General features: G+C 37.9%; 1 protein-coding gene across 1 annotated transcript in view; it reads left to right on the forward strand.

Annotated features, from left to right (window-relative positions):
* Window positions 1-460: 460 nt before the first annotated feature.
* GPR149 (G protein-coupled receptor 149) overlaps window positions 461-14,573 on the forward strand; it is an 86,521-nt gene continuing 72,408 nt past the window's right edge. Inside the window, exons 1-3 of the mRNA XM_082394365.1 lie at window positions 461-5,895; window positions 6,861-7,053; window positions 12,184-12,641. Coding sequence (XP_082250491.1) covers window positions 4,876-5,895; window positions 6,861-7,053; window positions 12,184-12,641 — 1,671 coding nt within the window. The 5' untranslated portion in view covers window positions 461-4,875. The remainder of the gene's footprint in view (window positions 5,896-6,860; window positions 7,054-12,183; window positions 12,642-14,573) is intronic.

The raw sequence follows: 14,573 nt of genomic DNA on the forward strand, positions 1-14,573 counted from the left end.
AAAATTAAGGATCATAACATGGGCCATGCAGGATGAAGAGAAATCTGGACCAGACCAGAACCAAGAGCTATTCTCATAGCTCCTTAAGAGATTTCACCAGCTCCCTAGTGAAAAGAAACAAATAATATCAGAACTGCTTCGTATATCACTTATAGTCATAGTACTGAGCTGAGGATATTATTCTATCCTCAAGATACTGAGATGTTGAAATAATTTCTTTGAAACCTTGAGCCCAAAAAATAAGGTACAGGGGCCCTCCTGTATTACTTCATTACTAATTTAAGACTTGGTCAATTTGTTGTGCATAAGGACATTCTCATCCTAAGCATTCAGTATTTATTGTGTGGACCCCCTTGGGATGAGAGATTATTTTCAGAGAGGAATTTAGGGAAGAAGATAGTATGAAAAATGACTAGACCATGAGCTTCATAAGGTCAGGAACTCTAATGTTCTGTTTACCATTAATGCACATTGTCTGAACTTTAGACACTCAAATGTTGAATGAATGAATGAATGAAAGTTTACACTGTATAATTATGGTTAGAATAACTATATATTATTTATATTTTTATTCTATGGAGTGGATTCAGTCATTCTCAATCCACTCAACGCTTCACACAGCTCTATATTAAAACTTTCCTCCAGATATAATCTTTATTATATGACTAGGTGGACCTTCAGAACTACCATGGTCAAGATCTTTGCCCAGAATGAATAAAAAGTGACCATTAACAGTAAACCTATTTCTCTCTGTAACTGTTCTACATTAACATATATACACATTCATATATATATGAAGTTAGTCTCTCTGACTTGGCGCCAAGTTAAATTGTGTCCTTATTCAAAGTTATTAGACAGTTTTAAATATTGTACATTTCTGATGAGACTTTGAAAAAGAAGAAAATAAATCACAGCATTTGGGCTCTCCTATGACACCAAATTGCTAGTGACTTTTTTTGGAAACTATCAGCTAAAGCAGAGTTTGCATATGTTTAATACAATCTGGATTTTACATATATATATTCATATATGTTATAAATTTATATGTGTATTATATATATTTATATTCATAAATTCTAGACTTTATATATTATGTATATATATGCATATGTACTGGATAATTTATGATATCTTTCGCTTGAGCTTTGATGATAAGTTAGTAAGAGTCTTAACCTGGGCCAGTCCTTCAAAATGTTTTGGTTTCATCCTATATTTTTAGAAACAAAGAAGTGTTATATCTTCATGATTAAGTTTATCTGTGACGCTTTTTTTTTAATTTTCATGAATGTTTCCATCTGATTCTCTGGTTACTTTTTTATTGCCAAAGCTCTGCATTGCTAAGGATGTTATTTAACCATATTCAGCCAGAATTTTTTATGCTGTTTCCTACTTTTTGAGGATTTTCAGATATAATGTAGACTTTTAGAAAAATGAGTTGCCTGCAGTGCTTTGCAAAGGTACAATTACATCAATGACTTCATAAACTAAAAGCCCAACGAAATTTTTTCCATGAAATTCTCTCTAGGTTGTTTTATAGTCTCGTATGCTATATGTTTCAAAGTAACCAAAGCAGCAGTGGGACAATAAATAACATCTTCACTTAAGCTGTTCTGGTATAATTATAATGTCAATTTAAATCAATTTAAATTTGCATTATTAAGTAATTTGAAGACAGGATTTTCAATAATTGAAGATATAAAGATTTATCATAAATGAGACAGAGGAACAAGGCTCATTCACAAGAACTGAGTAAATTTAAGGCACAAAGGGGCTTCTTAGAAATCTTTCTCTCCAGACTCCTAAATGTTTTCCTGGTTATTTGAAAGGCATTTAGAGTGATTCTTTTTTTTTTATTTTTTAGCTCAGGAGGATATTGCAAAGAAAATGAGATTATGGCTAAGGGGAAGACTTACAACTTTCAAAAAACTCATGTATAATATACATATGTATTATATATATATACACAATGTATGTATATATATTATATATATTATAAAACATAAAGCTTGGTAAAAGGTTGTTTATAAACTACAACTTTGAAACTACATTCAAGCATGCTTTCTGAGAAAGAAAAACAGAAACAAAGCTTTATAGTTGTCAGCATTCATTGGAAGTGTTCCCAGTCATGAGGTGCTAAGAGGGGGCAATTAGAAAATGTGTGTGTGTTGTGATTAAGAATGCAAAGCCAGGCTACAATTTTAAAAACTGGCTCTACCACTTACTAGCTGTTGGGGCAACTCTATACCTAACCATATTAGGATGAGCTAAGTTACCATCCAATAACAATCAACCCCCAAAACACAGTGAGTTACACAACAAACTTTACTTCTTGCTCATACAAAACTTACTATAGGTTCTCACAGCCCTCCAGGGCAGCCATGATCCTTCAGTTGGCCTAACATTCCAGGCTGCTTGAATCTTATACCTTCTTCATATTGACAAGGGCCTCCATGTCATCACAGCAGGGAAAGGGATAGCATGGAGAACCCAAGCATCAGTTCAATATTGATTATTGTGAAGTAGGCAGAAAAGAAAATTAAGATAAAGTTAACCTGAACTATTTAAAAATTATATCATTCAATTTTAGAACTTGAAAGGACCTAAAAATAATCCAGTCAAGTCCCCTTATTTTACAGATGTGGAAACAGACACCCAGAGAAAGTATAAGAATTTTTGCCCAAGTTTACACAGACAGCAGTAGCACAGTTTGGAATCAAATTCAGATTTCTCTCCTAGCTCCCTGCTGGCTGCAATTCCACCACCAACCTTTGGAAATGTACTAACACTCTTGCCCCTTCTGTCATATCGTAGAGATAAGGGCAGCATGGTGGTTAGCTGTCCTGTCCCTTTTCAAAAATTATATTTAATAGAAAACCCAGAGATGATGGTAATGACAGAGGGAATGTCCCCAGGCCTCAAGTGGTATTGTGACAGCCATTATTTATTTCCACTCATTCCATTTGAACAATGTGATACATATTGTCCAACCCCACTAAAACTCCAGGGTTACATACCATATGGAAAGGTAACCCAGAGCCTTCTTAATCACACTACGCTGCAAGGTCTATTACTATCAGTAGGAAGAGCCAGAGCGCTGAGCTAGCTGTCACAGGTGGCTGAGTGAAGGGGAAATCAAATAATACGTCAAGATAAGTGAAGGGCCCACTGTTTATTGAAGGTTATGGCTGGCAATGACTAATACAATCACTTTTCCCTTGAACAGATTCAGGTTCAAAATGTAGCTTCAGTTACCTCTAAAATGAAAGGAATGTTCAGAGTTCTATTGCCACTTCCATGTACTTAGACCATTACCAAATGAATGTTCTCCTTTCCCTTTCCCTGCTTTCCTTTAGACTCCAGCACTGTGTGTGGAAAGACAGCCCTCAGGTCATGAGGCTGAGCTGAGGAGGAATACTACCCCAAAGCATCCTGGGAAATGCTGGACCATAACTATTGCTGTCTGTTACTTCTTTGCTAAACCACTCATCTTGCAAAACCAACGAGGTGGGAGGGAGACGCAAGAGAAGGAGATATGGGGATATATGTATATGTATAGCTGATTCACTTTGTTATAAAGCAGAAACTAACACACCATTGTAAAGCAATTATACCCCCAAAAAGATGTTAATTAATTAATTAATTAATTTAAAAAATGAGTTCAGAGACTCAATTGTTGTACAGAACATCCCAGTACTCTGGTTAAAAATGTTTTTGTGAGATAACTTCCTTTTTACTCCCTATATAATGCCATCTGACTTTAACAACTAGAAATATTATTTATTCAAATGGAAGCTTGCTTACTTTATGACACTGACATAAAATAGTTACATGGCTAAAGTTAGAATGGCTCCACCCAAAGATTCTGCAAAATCTTGTTCAGTGTAGTGAGGACCATAATGACATTCTTATTAGTAAATACAATACATATTTTAAAAACAAACAAAGCTGGTACCTCCTATTTTCTTAAAAATGGCATTGATGATATTCTTCCTCCAGTGGATTATGGAACAGAGAGGTCTAGATAAGAGTAAAAGCAGCCCCTTAGTAGAGTAGCGTGGACCTCTCAAAGCGGTTATTTGTCATTCACATCAAGCCTGAGCAAGTATTTGGGTTAGTTTTATATGTCAAAACCGAAGGGGAAGGCTTAGCAAAAACATTGTCTCTTGCTCCGAATAAGGCAGGCTGAGGAGATGTACATCATTTTGCTCACACACTGAACTCCCCTCCCTTTTGTTCCTGCTTCTCCCCTGCTTGGAGCTGACTCCTCCTTCCTGCAGCTCTGAGGATCACAGGCTGATTGAAGAACACAGCGGTTCCGATGGGGAGCTGTGCTCAGTGACTCACTCTCTCTCTCATTCTCTCTCATTCTCTCTCTGTCTCTCTGTCTCTGAACCGGCAAAGCTGAAAACTACCTGATAATCTCTCTGCCTTTGAATCCAGCTCGGAACCAAGTGCATCATTTTACTGCTCTTAAAAACTGAATAGAGTTTGATTACCTCAAGCCAAAGCTGCTTTGCTCCATAAGAAGGACCCGAAAGGACCCACACATCATTGTTTTTCAATCTACTTAAGGAACTTTTGCTTTCATGCCTGAAACTTGCTGGTTTCAGGAGGGAGTTTTTGGTTTGTCTGTTTTTAATTGAAATGTTGAAAAGTTTCGTATTGCTGCTTTAAGTGGAACCCAATTTTAAAATATGGGTTGAGTCAGATCTAAAGGAGACTTGTCTGACCATCTTCTGCCGGGACTGACTGGTGAACATCTTGAGGGAAACTTGGTAGGAGATCATGAGATCTGATCTGCAACTAACCGCCATGCTCAATTTTGAGAATATTTATAGACTCACTGAAAAAGAAATTAAATATTGACCAAGGATAATGTCTGTATTTCTCAGTAACTTATCAACAAATGACTCTAGCCTGTGGAAAGAAAATCATAATTCGACAGATCTTTTAAATCCGCCAGGAACCGTGAATATCTATCTTTTTTGCCTGACATGCTTAATGACTGTCGCAACCCTGGCAGGCAGCATTTATTCGCTAGTTTCCCTCCTGAAAACGCGGAACAGAACTGTTGTGTCCATGCTTGTGGCGTCCTGGTCTGGGGATGATCTCATGAGCGTCTTGTCGGTGACCATCTTCATGTTTTTGCAGTGGCCAAATGAGGTGGCTGACTACTTCCAGTCTCTGTGCACCACCTCTGCCTTACTATATTTATGCCAGGGCCTCTCGAGCAACCTGAAGGCGACTCTCTTAGTCTCCTACAACTTTTACACGATGCGCGGGGCTGTGGGAAGCCAGGCAGCCTCCAGGACATCCGGCCAGGTGCTCGGCGTGGCGCTGACGGTGTGGGCAGCCAGCCTGCTGCTCTCGGCGCTTCCTCTGTGCGGCTGGGGCGCCTTTGTACGCACGCCTTGGGGCTGCCTGGCCGACTGCTCCAGCTCCTACGTGCTGCTGCTTTTCGCTGTGTACACTTCGGCCTTCGGACTCCTCGCCGGCCTCTCGGTCCCCCTCACTCACCAGCTGCTGTGTTCGGAGGAGCCGCCAAGACTCCACGCCAACTACCAGGAAATTTCCCGCGGAGCTTCCACTCCAGGGACCCCTTCAACGGGGGTTGGCAGAGTGCTTTCCCTGTCCCCAGATGATGCCCCGGGCCCGGCCCTGCGGTGCTCTGGAGGATGCTCCCCGAGCTCGGACGCCGTGATTGGCCCCGGTCTGCCCGCGAGGGCAGGGCTGGGGCAGGGGCCGGGGCGCGCTGCTGCCGCTGTGGCTGGAGCCTGCAGGCGTGAGGACCGGGGGACTCTCTATGGCACCAGGAGCCTCACCGTGAGCGTAGCGCAGAAGCGCTTTTCTTTGATCTTAGCGATGACAAAAGTCACCCTTTGGCTGCCCATGATGGTAAAAGTGCGGTTGCTCACAGAGCGCGGGGCGGGGTGGGGGGGGGGCGGTGTGCCAGGCAGTATGAGTGCGTGTTGAGACCAGCGTCCCCGGTTTGGAGGGTCACCCAGAGACGTGCATTAAGTCCGCTTACGAATGTATCTCGCTTGGTTTTAGAGAAGCACTTGGAGGAAGGCCGTTCACGGGTAGGAGTAGCAGCCGCGAAGCCTTTGCTGCTAAGCGCTTCTCGGTTCAAAACTGGGGAGGAGGATGGGGAGCGCTTTCAGGCGCGAGAGACTTAGTTTTCCGAGATCGCTCATGGTCAAGGGTGTCCTTTTCTCTCGTAGCGATATCTGGGAGTATTCAGAAGAGAAGGGAGGTAGTAAAGAGGGTGTTTGCCCCCAGTCTTCTGTCACGCCCTTCTCTCTGCTCCATTCCTCCCTCGTAAGGACGCCGCCCATCCCCAGCAGGGAGAGAGGAGAGGCGTGATCAGAAGTAGAGACAGCAGAAAGTAGACAAAACAGGCTTTTGTTCAAGCCTCCAGGAAAGAGCCCAGCTGAGAGGTGGCGGGTGGTGCCCTAGTGTGACAAGCATAACCTGGCAGAGGTGAGGAGCCAGGGATGTGACAAAGGACATCTGGAGTACCAGGTACAGGTTTCACACACGCTTGCCTGTTTTCTGGGATAGCGTTTTCCGTATTGTGACTGTGCTTCCCTGGTGGAAACTTGAGCTGGCAGCTAGCACAGACCAGGCTCTCAAGAGTGGAAACCCTCAAAGCCTGTGCAGTCTGGAGCAGCGGGCCTCCTCCCAAGGAATCCCAGTAGTCCATCACCAAAACCGAGGATGCCAGCCCAGGAGTAGAGCTTCCGGCTCTCAGACAGGAAAGGGTCCTGGAGAAGGGAGCTGGGGCAGCATGCTTGAGGGAAAGGCTTGGCAAAATGGAAAATGTTATCCTAGGATAGGTCTGAAGCTCTCTGCTTTTGCAGATCCACATGGTGGTCCAGCACGTCGTGGGCTCTCAGAGCCTTCCCTTTGAGACGCTCAGCTTTCTGCTAACCCTCCTGGCCACCACTGTAACTCCAGTGTTTGTCTTGTCCAAACACTGGACACACTTGCCCTGTGGCTGCATCATCAACTGCAAGCAGAACACATATGCAGTGACGTCTGATGGGAAAAAACGTAAGTCCTGAACAGTGCAGAGGTTGGGAACAATATGCATATGGTCAAATACAGAAAGGTGGTCTATTGAGAGAGTTGCCTTAGTAGGGGATGAAGAGTCCAAGGACAAATGAAGTGGTAAATAAAGGGAAGAAATTATAATGTGAAACAATTATTAGCATAGTATTGGAGTAAGTTTTAAATGAGGCAAGTTTAAAACAACTCTGTGAACTGCTTGTACATTGAATAATTATTTTAGGTAAGAAAAAAAGAATTCATTCAACACAGCATGAAGTCAACAAAGGCCTTTAGGTGTTATATCTACCATAGCTCTTAGCCTAGAGTAGAAAATAACTCCCCTTCCCAAGTCTACGTATGAGAAGTCTGCATCTTTGAAAAGTTAAAAACTCATTATATTAAAGTTCATTATTGTTGAGTGGAAGAGTAAAGAAAAGCATTTTCTTTAGTTTGCTGCTTATATTCTTCCAGGGTTTTGGAAAGTTTTCAGAGTAAGCAATAGGAGTGACTAAAAACAGTTCCAAAACAAATTTTAAGTGTTTGCCTCTGCTTTTAGAAAACATACATATATACACAAAACAACCCCGCAAACACCTGTAATTTCAAAAAAGGACAAAGGTGGCAGAGTTTGTCAATGTATGTTCATATATGAATCTAGCCATGCTAGTTATTTAAAAAAAAAAAAAAAAAAAAACTATGTTCTAAAGAGTACATCTAGACCAGGAGTGCGGTCAATTATAAAACTCACTAGAGTGTAATTGTTCCTGTTCTGAGACAGGAACAGTTGAAGAATGACCTGTATATTTTGACTCTGCCAGGAAGGAAAGGGACATTTTTTTGTCATTCCAGACAAAAGATAGGATGTTCTACCATTTAATAAATCCAAGACTACGTTAGTGTATGCTGGATTAACTGTTCCATTAATTGTCCTTTGCTCAGAATAAGCAAGTAGATTATTCTTTAATAGAGAAGAAAGAGTAAATAAAAACAGTCCATTTTAGACTATTTAGGGCTATGAAAACTGGAGACTATTAAAGAATATTCTGCAATCAATTCTTCAACAGGTTTATTTTATAAACATTAAATAGTCATGAACTGGTCATTTTCCATGTATTCATGACATTTAATGTCTAGATAATTTTCAAATGACCAGAAGTTTTTTTTAGTGTTAAGGATGCCATGAAGTTTTATTGTTAATAGATGCCAAATTCATCTATGCCCTTAAAATAAAATAACCATGGAACTTGTAATAAGTATGTGCTTTTGGATATTAATATCCAGAGCAACAGTGACACAGAAAATTAATAATAAATCTTTTTGAACCACATAGAAGAACATAGAACATATAAAAATCACTTACAAGCCTGAAAGTTCTACCATTCTATCAAACGTTAATATTTTGTCACTAAATTAATGAACTAACCCCATCTTATAGTATTTAAAATTGTGAGAGAGACAAGAAGAGTTTAGGGCAGTCATTTTTAAGAACTAAAGGGCACCTCTATCAGAGCTGAAAACAAAGCAATGCAACAGATCTATCACTATAAATGGTCTAGGAAGCACTCTATCTTATACTGCACAAAATAGAAGAAACTACAGCAGGCTAGCAGAATCAATAATCATGCTAATATCTCATGTTTGAAATTAGAACCATGCCTTTCAAGATCAAAATAATATTTTTCCTCTAAAATTATCGTTGCCCTTATTTGTATTTATTTTAAAATTTCAGGGAAGGTGTTGAAATGTGAGCTTAGAGAGGCATGGCTTTGAAAATAAAATGTTGTGAGAAATGTTAGTTTAAAATGGCCCCATTCTCTTTTTTTTCTTTTTTCTAACATCTTTATTGGAGTATAATTGCTTTACAATGGTGTGTTAGTTTCTGCTTTATAACAAAGTGAATCAGCTATACATATACATATATCCCCATATCTCCTCCCTCTTGCGTCTCCCTCCCACTCTCCCTATCCCACCCCTCTAGGTGGTCACAAAGCACCCAGCTGATCTCCCTGTGCTATGCGGCTGCTTCCCACTAGCGATCTATTTTACGTTTGGTAGTGTATATATGTCCATGGCACTCTCTCACTTGATCCTAGGCTCTGCCACAGGAAAATTATAAGAATAAGAATGATGTACTTTCCTTGTCTGAGGACACCCCATAAATTTTCCTATTGCTAGGATGACACAAAAACAGAATTTTGAAACTCCACAGATGGCTCATCCTCAGGTGGGCAGGTGCTTGATCAGTTATAGTACTTTGATTCTATGTAGTTATAGTACTTTGATGGCTCCAGTTTCACATTTAAGCTTTTTCTCCTTAACAAATTAATATCCCCCTTTTACATTCTTTTGCTGGGAACTCCAGAAGCAAGAAAAGGAAAATATTTTTTCCTAACTCATATTTACCATAGGTTCATTTTGGTGATGTAAGCATAATTCTACATCTCAGCTTCACTGTATGGATACTGAGAGACATGCAGCCAGAAAATGAATGTCAGTAATGGAAAATAATTTCCAGAAATAATAGTTCTCTCCTGTTTTCAACAATAATCTGTATTACTAGTGTCTCAAAACAAAAGTGGTTTAAAAAAAGATGGTTTTAACCCAGAGGTCTCAGGTGGTAGGCATATGGATTGGATATGGCTTTCAGACCCATTTGGTTTGCATGACATGATGCGTTCTTTTTTAAATTAAATAAACAGTTAAAATAAAATATTTTCTATAAAAATCAGATTTTCAGCTTCTGTTTTTTGACAAAGTCAAAGTATCTGGTGACATGTTACTCTGAAAAATTATGTATATTTATAAGCTGATATAATTACTTATGTCTAAAATTGTCATTAGTAAGATGTGATTAAAAGCAGAAGACTAGAGCTATTTCATGCCTTATCCAGGGTTTTGCTTTTCAGAGCAAATGTAACATTATACTTATTTTTCATAAGTGTACTATAGACTTCAAAAGACCCTGACTCTATTCTGATGGTCTTTAAGTTTCTTGTAAGTTACTAGTCAAATATTGTCAACTCTGTTATGTTGTTATAACCTATTACCTTCATTGGTTAGTCAGAATTTACCTCAAGTGTTAAGGAAAAGTCAATAACAAGAAATGTTTCTATTGGTTACATTTCATAATTAATGTACTTCACTTAACTTAAAGATAGCACATCAGGGACATTCTGCTTCCATTAACAAATTTCTCTCATGGATCTGATGAGCAGTAAAGCAATTTCACATAGAAGTTAATGACTCCAATTCTGGAGTCAGCTTTAAATTAAAATCTCTTTACCAGGTAAGTAATCTTAGGTAGGTTTATTCTATCAGCCTCAGTTTTCTCAAATGCAAAATAGAACCAATATGCCTTTTATTATGTAGGGTTGTTGTTTTGTTAAATGTCATGACCTATGTGCATAACTGTCCCTGGAATGCTCTAGTTCCCCACTGTATCTTTCTCAATCACACTTCCTTCTCATAGCCTACCTCAGACTGCTTCTTGCACCCAGTGATGTGGAAGTAGATTCTCCATCGACACATTCTGCACAGTTCTTTAAAAACCTTACTCACTTTTGCTTTATATATTTCATAGTTATAATACACAGCTAATAAAATATATAGCCACAGATATCCATTTATATGATAAAATTGGGATTTTATGACAGTTTTTGTTTGCTTAATATCCTTGAATTGACCACTTGTCACTTTATAACTTTTTTTAGAGAAAAAGGAAACCCAACAATAACTAAAACGTCCTTTTAGTTCCTTCAGCTTTCACACTATTAAAGTAAATTTAAAATTCTAATTTAATTTTACTGGACTATATTACTAGAAAAAGTTAAGTAGTACTATAAATGAAATAGTGTATAATGTTAACATCTGTTGCTACTTTTCCATTTTCTTTGAATAGAAATTTGTGTTTGTATCCTGGCTCAATGAATGTTTTGGCTCAAATAATGAATGATACCTATTAATTCTCTTTCAGTCAGCAGAATTGGTTTGTAAATCTTCAGTTCTGAGACAGTTTCAGTAATAGAATCAGCATATGAATGACATGAGGTTGTATTGTAAAATGAGTCAAATTTTACCTGTTGTTCTCATAGAAATTTTATAGTTTTTAATAAATTTTTCCACTAAGGATAGCTAAATGTGTGCTATAAAACACAGAACTATCCAAGTAGAAAAAAGTTTTGAAATGAGCCATGTTTGAAAGATGAAAATCAAAACATTACATTGCATTTTGTCTACCATCTTGATTTAGCTTCATTCTTAATACACAAAAAGTATCTAGTATTTAATGACGTTCACATACAACAATTGTATCACTTCTGTCACATTCTCATGTGTTATTCTGCTAAGACTTTATACAGTATTCACCAAATAGTAGTGCTATATGTAAGATACCATCATATTTCACCTGATTTAAACCATGGAAAGTTTTGTGTTCCTGCTAAACTCATCTTGTAGTTAATCAGGTATAGACATGTTGTAAAGTGCTTCAGTTCACAGAAATATGTCTATATACTCTTCTTTACAATTCATTTCAAATTTATTCAGAAATGTACATATTATTTTTAAAAGTTTAAAAACTGTATTGTAGCATTATCTAATTTTTACTGTATGCATTTATAAACATATAAATGTCAGGAATGATATACATCAAAATATTTAAAGCAGTTATATCTGTTGTTGGTATTGCCAGCAGAATAGCTCAAGTAATATTAAGAGCTTTTTAATAATTAAGTTGTAGCAAAATAAAATTTATAAACAATGTATTTTATCCCCAAATAAAGAAATGTACAGGTAATTGGTAGACTGATAGAGCTAAAACTAAAACTGAGTGGATATGAGACTATTCTAAATTATGGATAAATTTTTTACATAAAATTTCTTTAAAGACTTCAGTGTTCTGGGGTTGTATGTATTTCAAGCCTTCCATTGTGTCAGTGAGAACAGTTAGGCCCAGAGTGATAAGATGGTTGAATTTGTGAGGCACAATTGCTTTGCATAATTGACAAGAAGTAAACGAAGATAATTCAACGAATCAGGTTGAATTGACTTTACTATTTTTATTCATTTTGTATCTCCAAGCACTGTTTATATCTGTCTTCCTAATCATGTAATTTTGTTTTTGTTTTTACATAGCCAAGAGGAGATGCATTGAATTCAATCTATCATTTCAACGAAGTTATGGAATTTATAAAATAGCACATGAAGATTACTATGATGATGATGAAAATTCAATATCCTATCACAATCTCATGAACTATGAGTGCAAAACTACAAAAAACTCTCAGAGAGACTCTCATAATATATTCAGTGCCATAAAGGTGGAAATCAGCACCACACCCTCTCTGGACAGCTCCACACTAAAAGGCATCAACAAATGCACAAACACTGATATTATAGATGCTAAACAGGATTCCCACAATGAAAAAGGTGTTGATCCACTGCTCTCTGAAAAAACAGAAGGTGATATTAAATATGACGAAAGCACCCTTTTGGAAGGGCCAGAAAGAAGACTTTCTCATGAGGAGAGTCAGAAACCAGACCTTTCAGACTGGGAATGGTGTAGGAGTAAATCAGAAAGAACCCCTCGTCAGGTACAGTAAAGGTTGTTATTCCTCTTAAATTAAAAGTGAGACCAAATACGACAGCATGCAAAGAAATTATCCGTTGCTTATTTCATTCATCCGACTCCAAGGTTATCTTCACTTAACTCAATTAATTTCCATAATACTAAATTTTATTTCAAAGTGTCTTTTAAAATTTTTTTAATTAGTTCTGCATTTTCAGTCAAATTCTATGTATTTTGGAATTGGCAGAGCTAAACAGGATCTTTGAGACGAACCTCTATTTTAACCTCAAGTAATCTGTGTAAATTCAGACTAGACTCTCAAAACTTATTTCAAATTAGTAAACTTGTAGGTTTTATATTTTTTCTTCACCTGAAAAGTTTACACAAGTGTCCAAAAGAGGTTTTGGGGCAAATGTTTATACAGCTACCGGTAAACAGGTAGTCCTTTTGCAAGTCTACTATTCACATAGCTTGCCTATTAGTCTTTTTTTTCTTTTGAATTTTATTTCTTTATTTTTTTATACAGCAGGTTCTTTTTTTTAAACATCTTTATTAGAATATAATTGCTTTACAATGGAGTCTTAGTTTGTGCTGTATAGCAAAGTGAATTAGCTATACATATACATACATCTCCATATCACCTCCCTCTTGCATCTCCCTCCCATCCTCCCAATCACACCCTGCTAGGTGGACACAAAGCACCGAGCTGATCTCCCTGTGCTATGCAACTGCTTCCCACTAGCTATCTATTTTACATTTGTTAGTGAATATATGTCCATGCCACTGTCTCACTTCATCCCAGCTTACCCTTCCCCCTCCCCATGTCCTGCAGTCCATTCTCTATGTCTGCATCTTGATTCCTGTCCTGCCCCTAGGCTCTTCAGAATCTTTTTTTTTTTTAGATTCCATATAGATGTGTTAGCGTACAGAATTTGTTTTTCTCTATCTGACTTACTTTACTCTGTATGACAGTCTCTAGATCCATCCACCTCACTACAAATAACTCAATTTCATTTCGTTTTATGGCTGAGTAATATTCCATTATATATATGTGCCACAACTTCTTTATCCATTTGTCTGTCAGTGGACACTTACGTTGCTTCCATGTCCTGGCTATTGTAAATAGAGCTGCAATGAACACTGTGGTACATGACCCTTTTGAATTATGGTTTTCTCAGGGTATATGCCAGGAGTAGGATTGCTGGGTGGTATGATAGTTCTATTTTTAGATTTTAAGGAATCTCCATACTGGCTGAATCAATTTACATTCGCATCAACACTGCAAGAGGGCTCCCTTTTCTCCACATCCTCTCCAGCATTTAATATTTGTAGATTTTTTGATGATGGCCATTCTGACTGTTGTGAGGTGATACCTCATTGTAGTTTTGATTTGCATTTGTCTAATGATTAGTGATGTTGAGCATTCTTTCATGTGTCTGTTGGTGATCTGTATATATTCTTTGGAGAAATGTCTATTTAGGTCTTCCGCCCATTTTTGGATTGGGTCCTTTGTTTTTTTGATACTGAGCTGCATGAGCTGCTTCTATATTTTGGAGATTAATCCTTTGTCAGTTGCTTCGTTTCCAAATATTACTCCCATTCTGAGGGTAGTCTTTTCACCTTGTTTAAGGTTTCCTTAGCTGTGCAAAAGCTTTTAAGTTTCATTAGGTCCCATTTGTTTATTTTTGTTTTTATTTCCATTTCTCTAGGAGATGGGTCAAAAAGGATCTTTCTGAGATTGATCTCATGGAGTGTTCTGCCTATGTCTTCCTATAAGAGTTTTATAGTGTCTGGCCTTCCATTTAGTCTTTAATCCATTTTGAGTTTATTTTTATGTGTGGTGTTAAGGAGTGTTCTAATTTCATTCTTTTACATGTAGCTGTCCAGTTTACCCAGCACCACTTCTTGAAGAAGCTGTCCATTCTCCATTGTATATTCTTGCCTCCTTTATCAAAGA

The sequence above is a fragment of the Balaenoptera borealis genome (genome assembly GCF_965194805.1).
Source record: "Balaenoptera borealis genome assembly, chromosome: 5".
Classification (NCBI taxonomy): domain Eukaryota; kingdom Metazoa; phylum Chordata; class Mammalia; order Artiodactyla; family Balaenopteridae; genus Balaenoptera; species Balaenoptera borealis.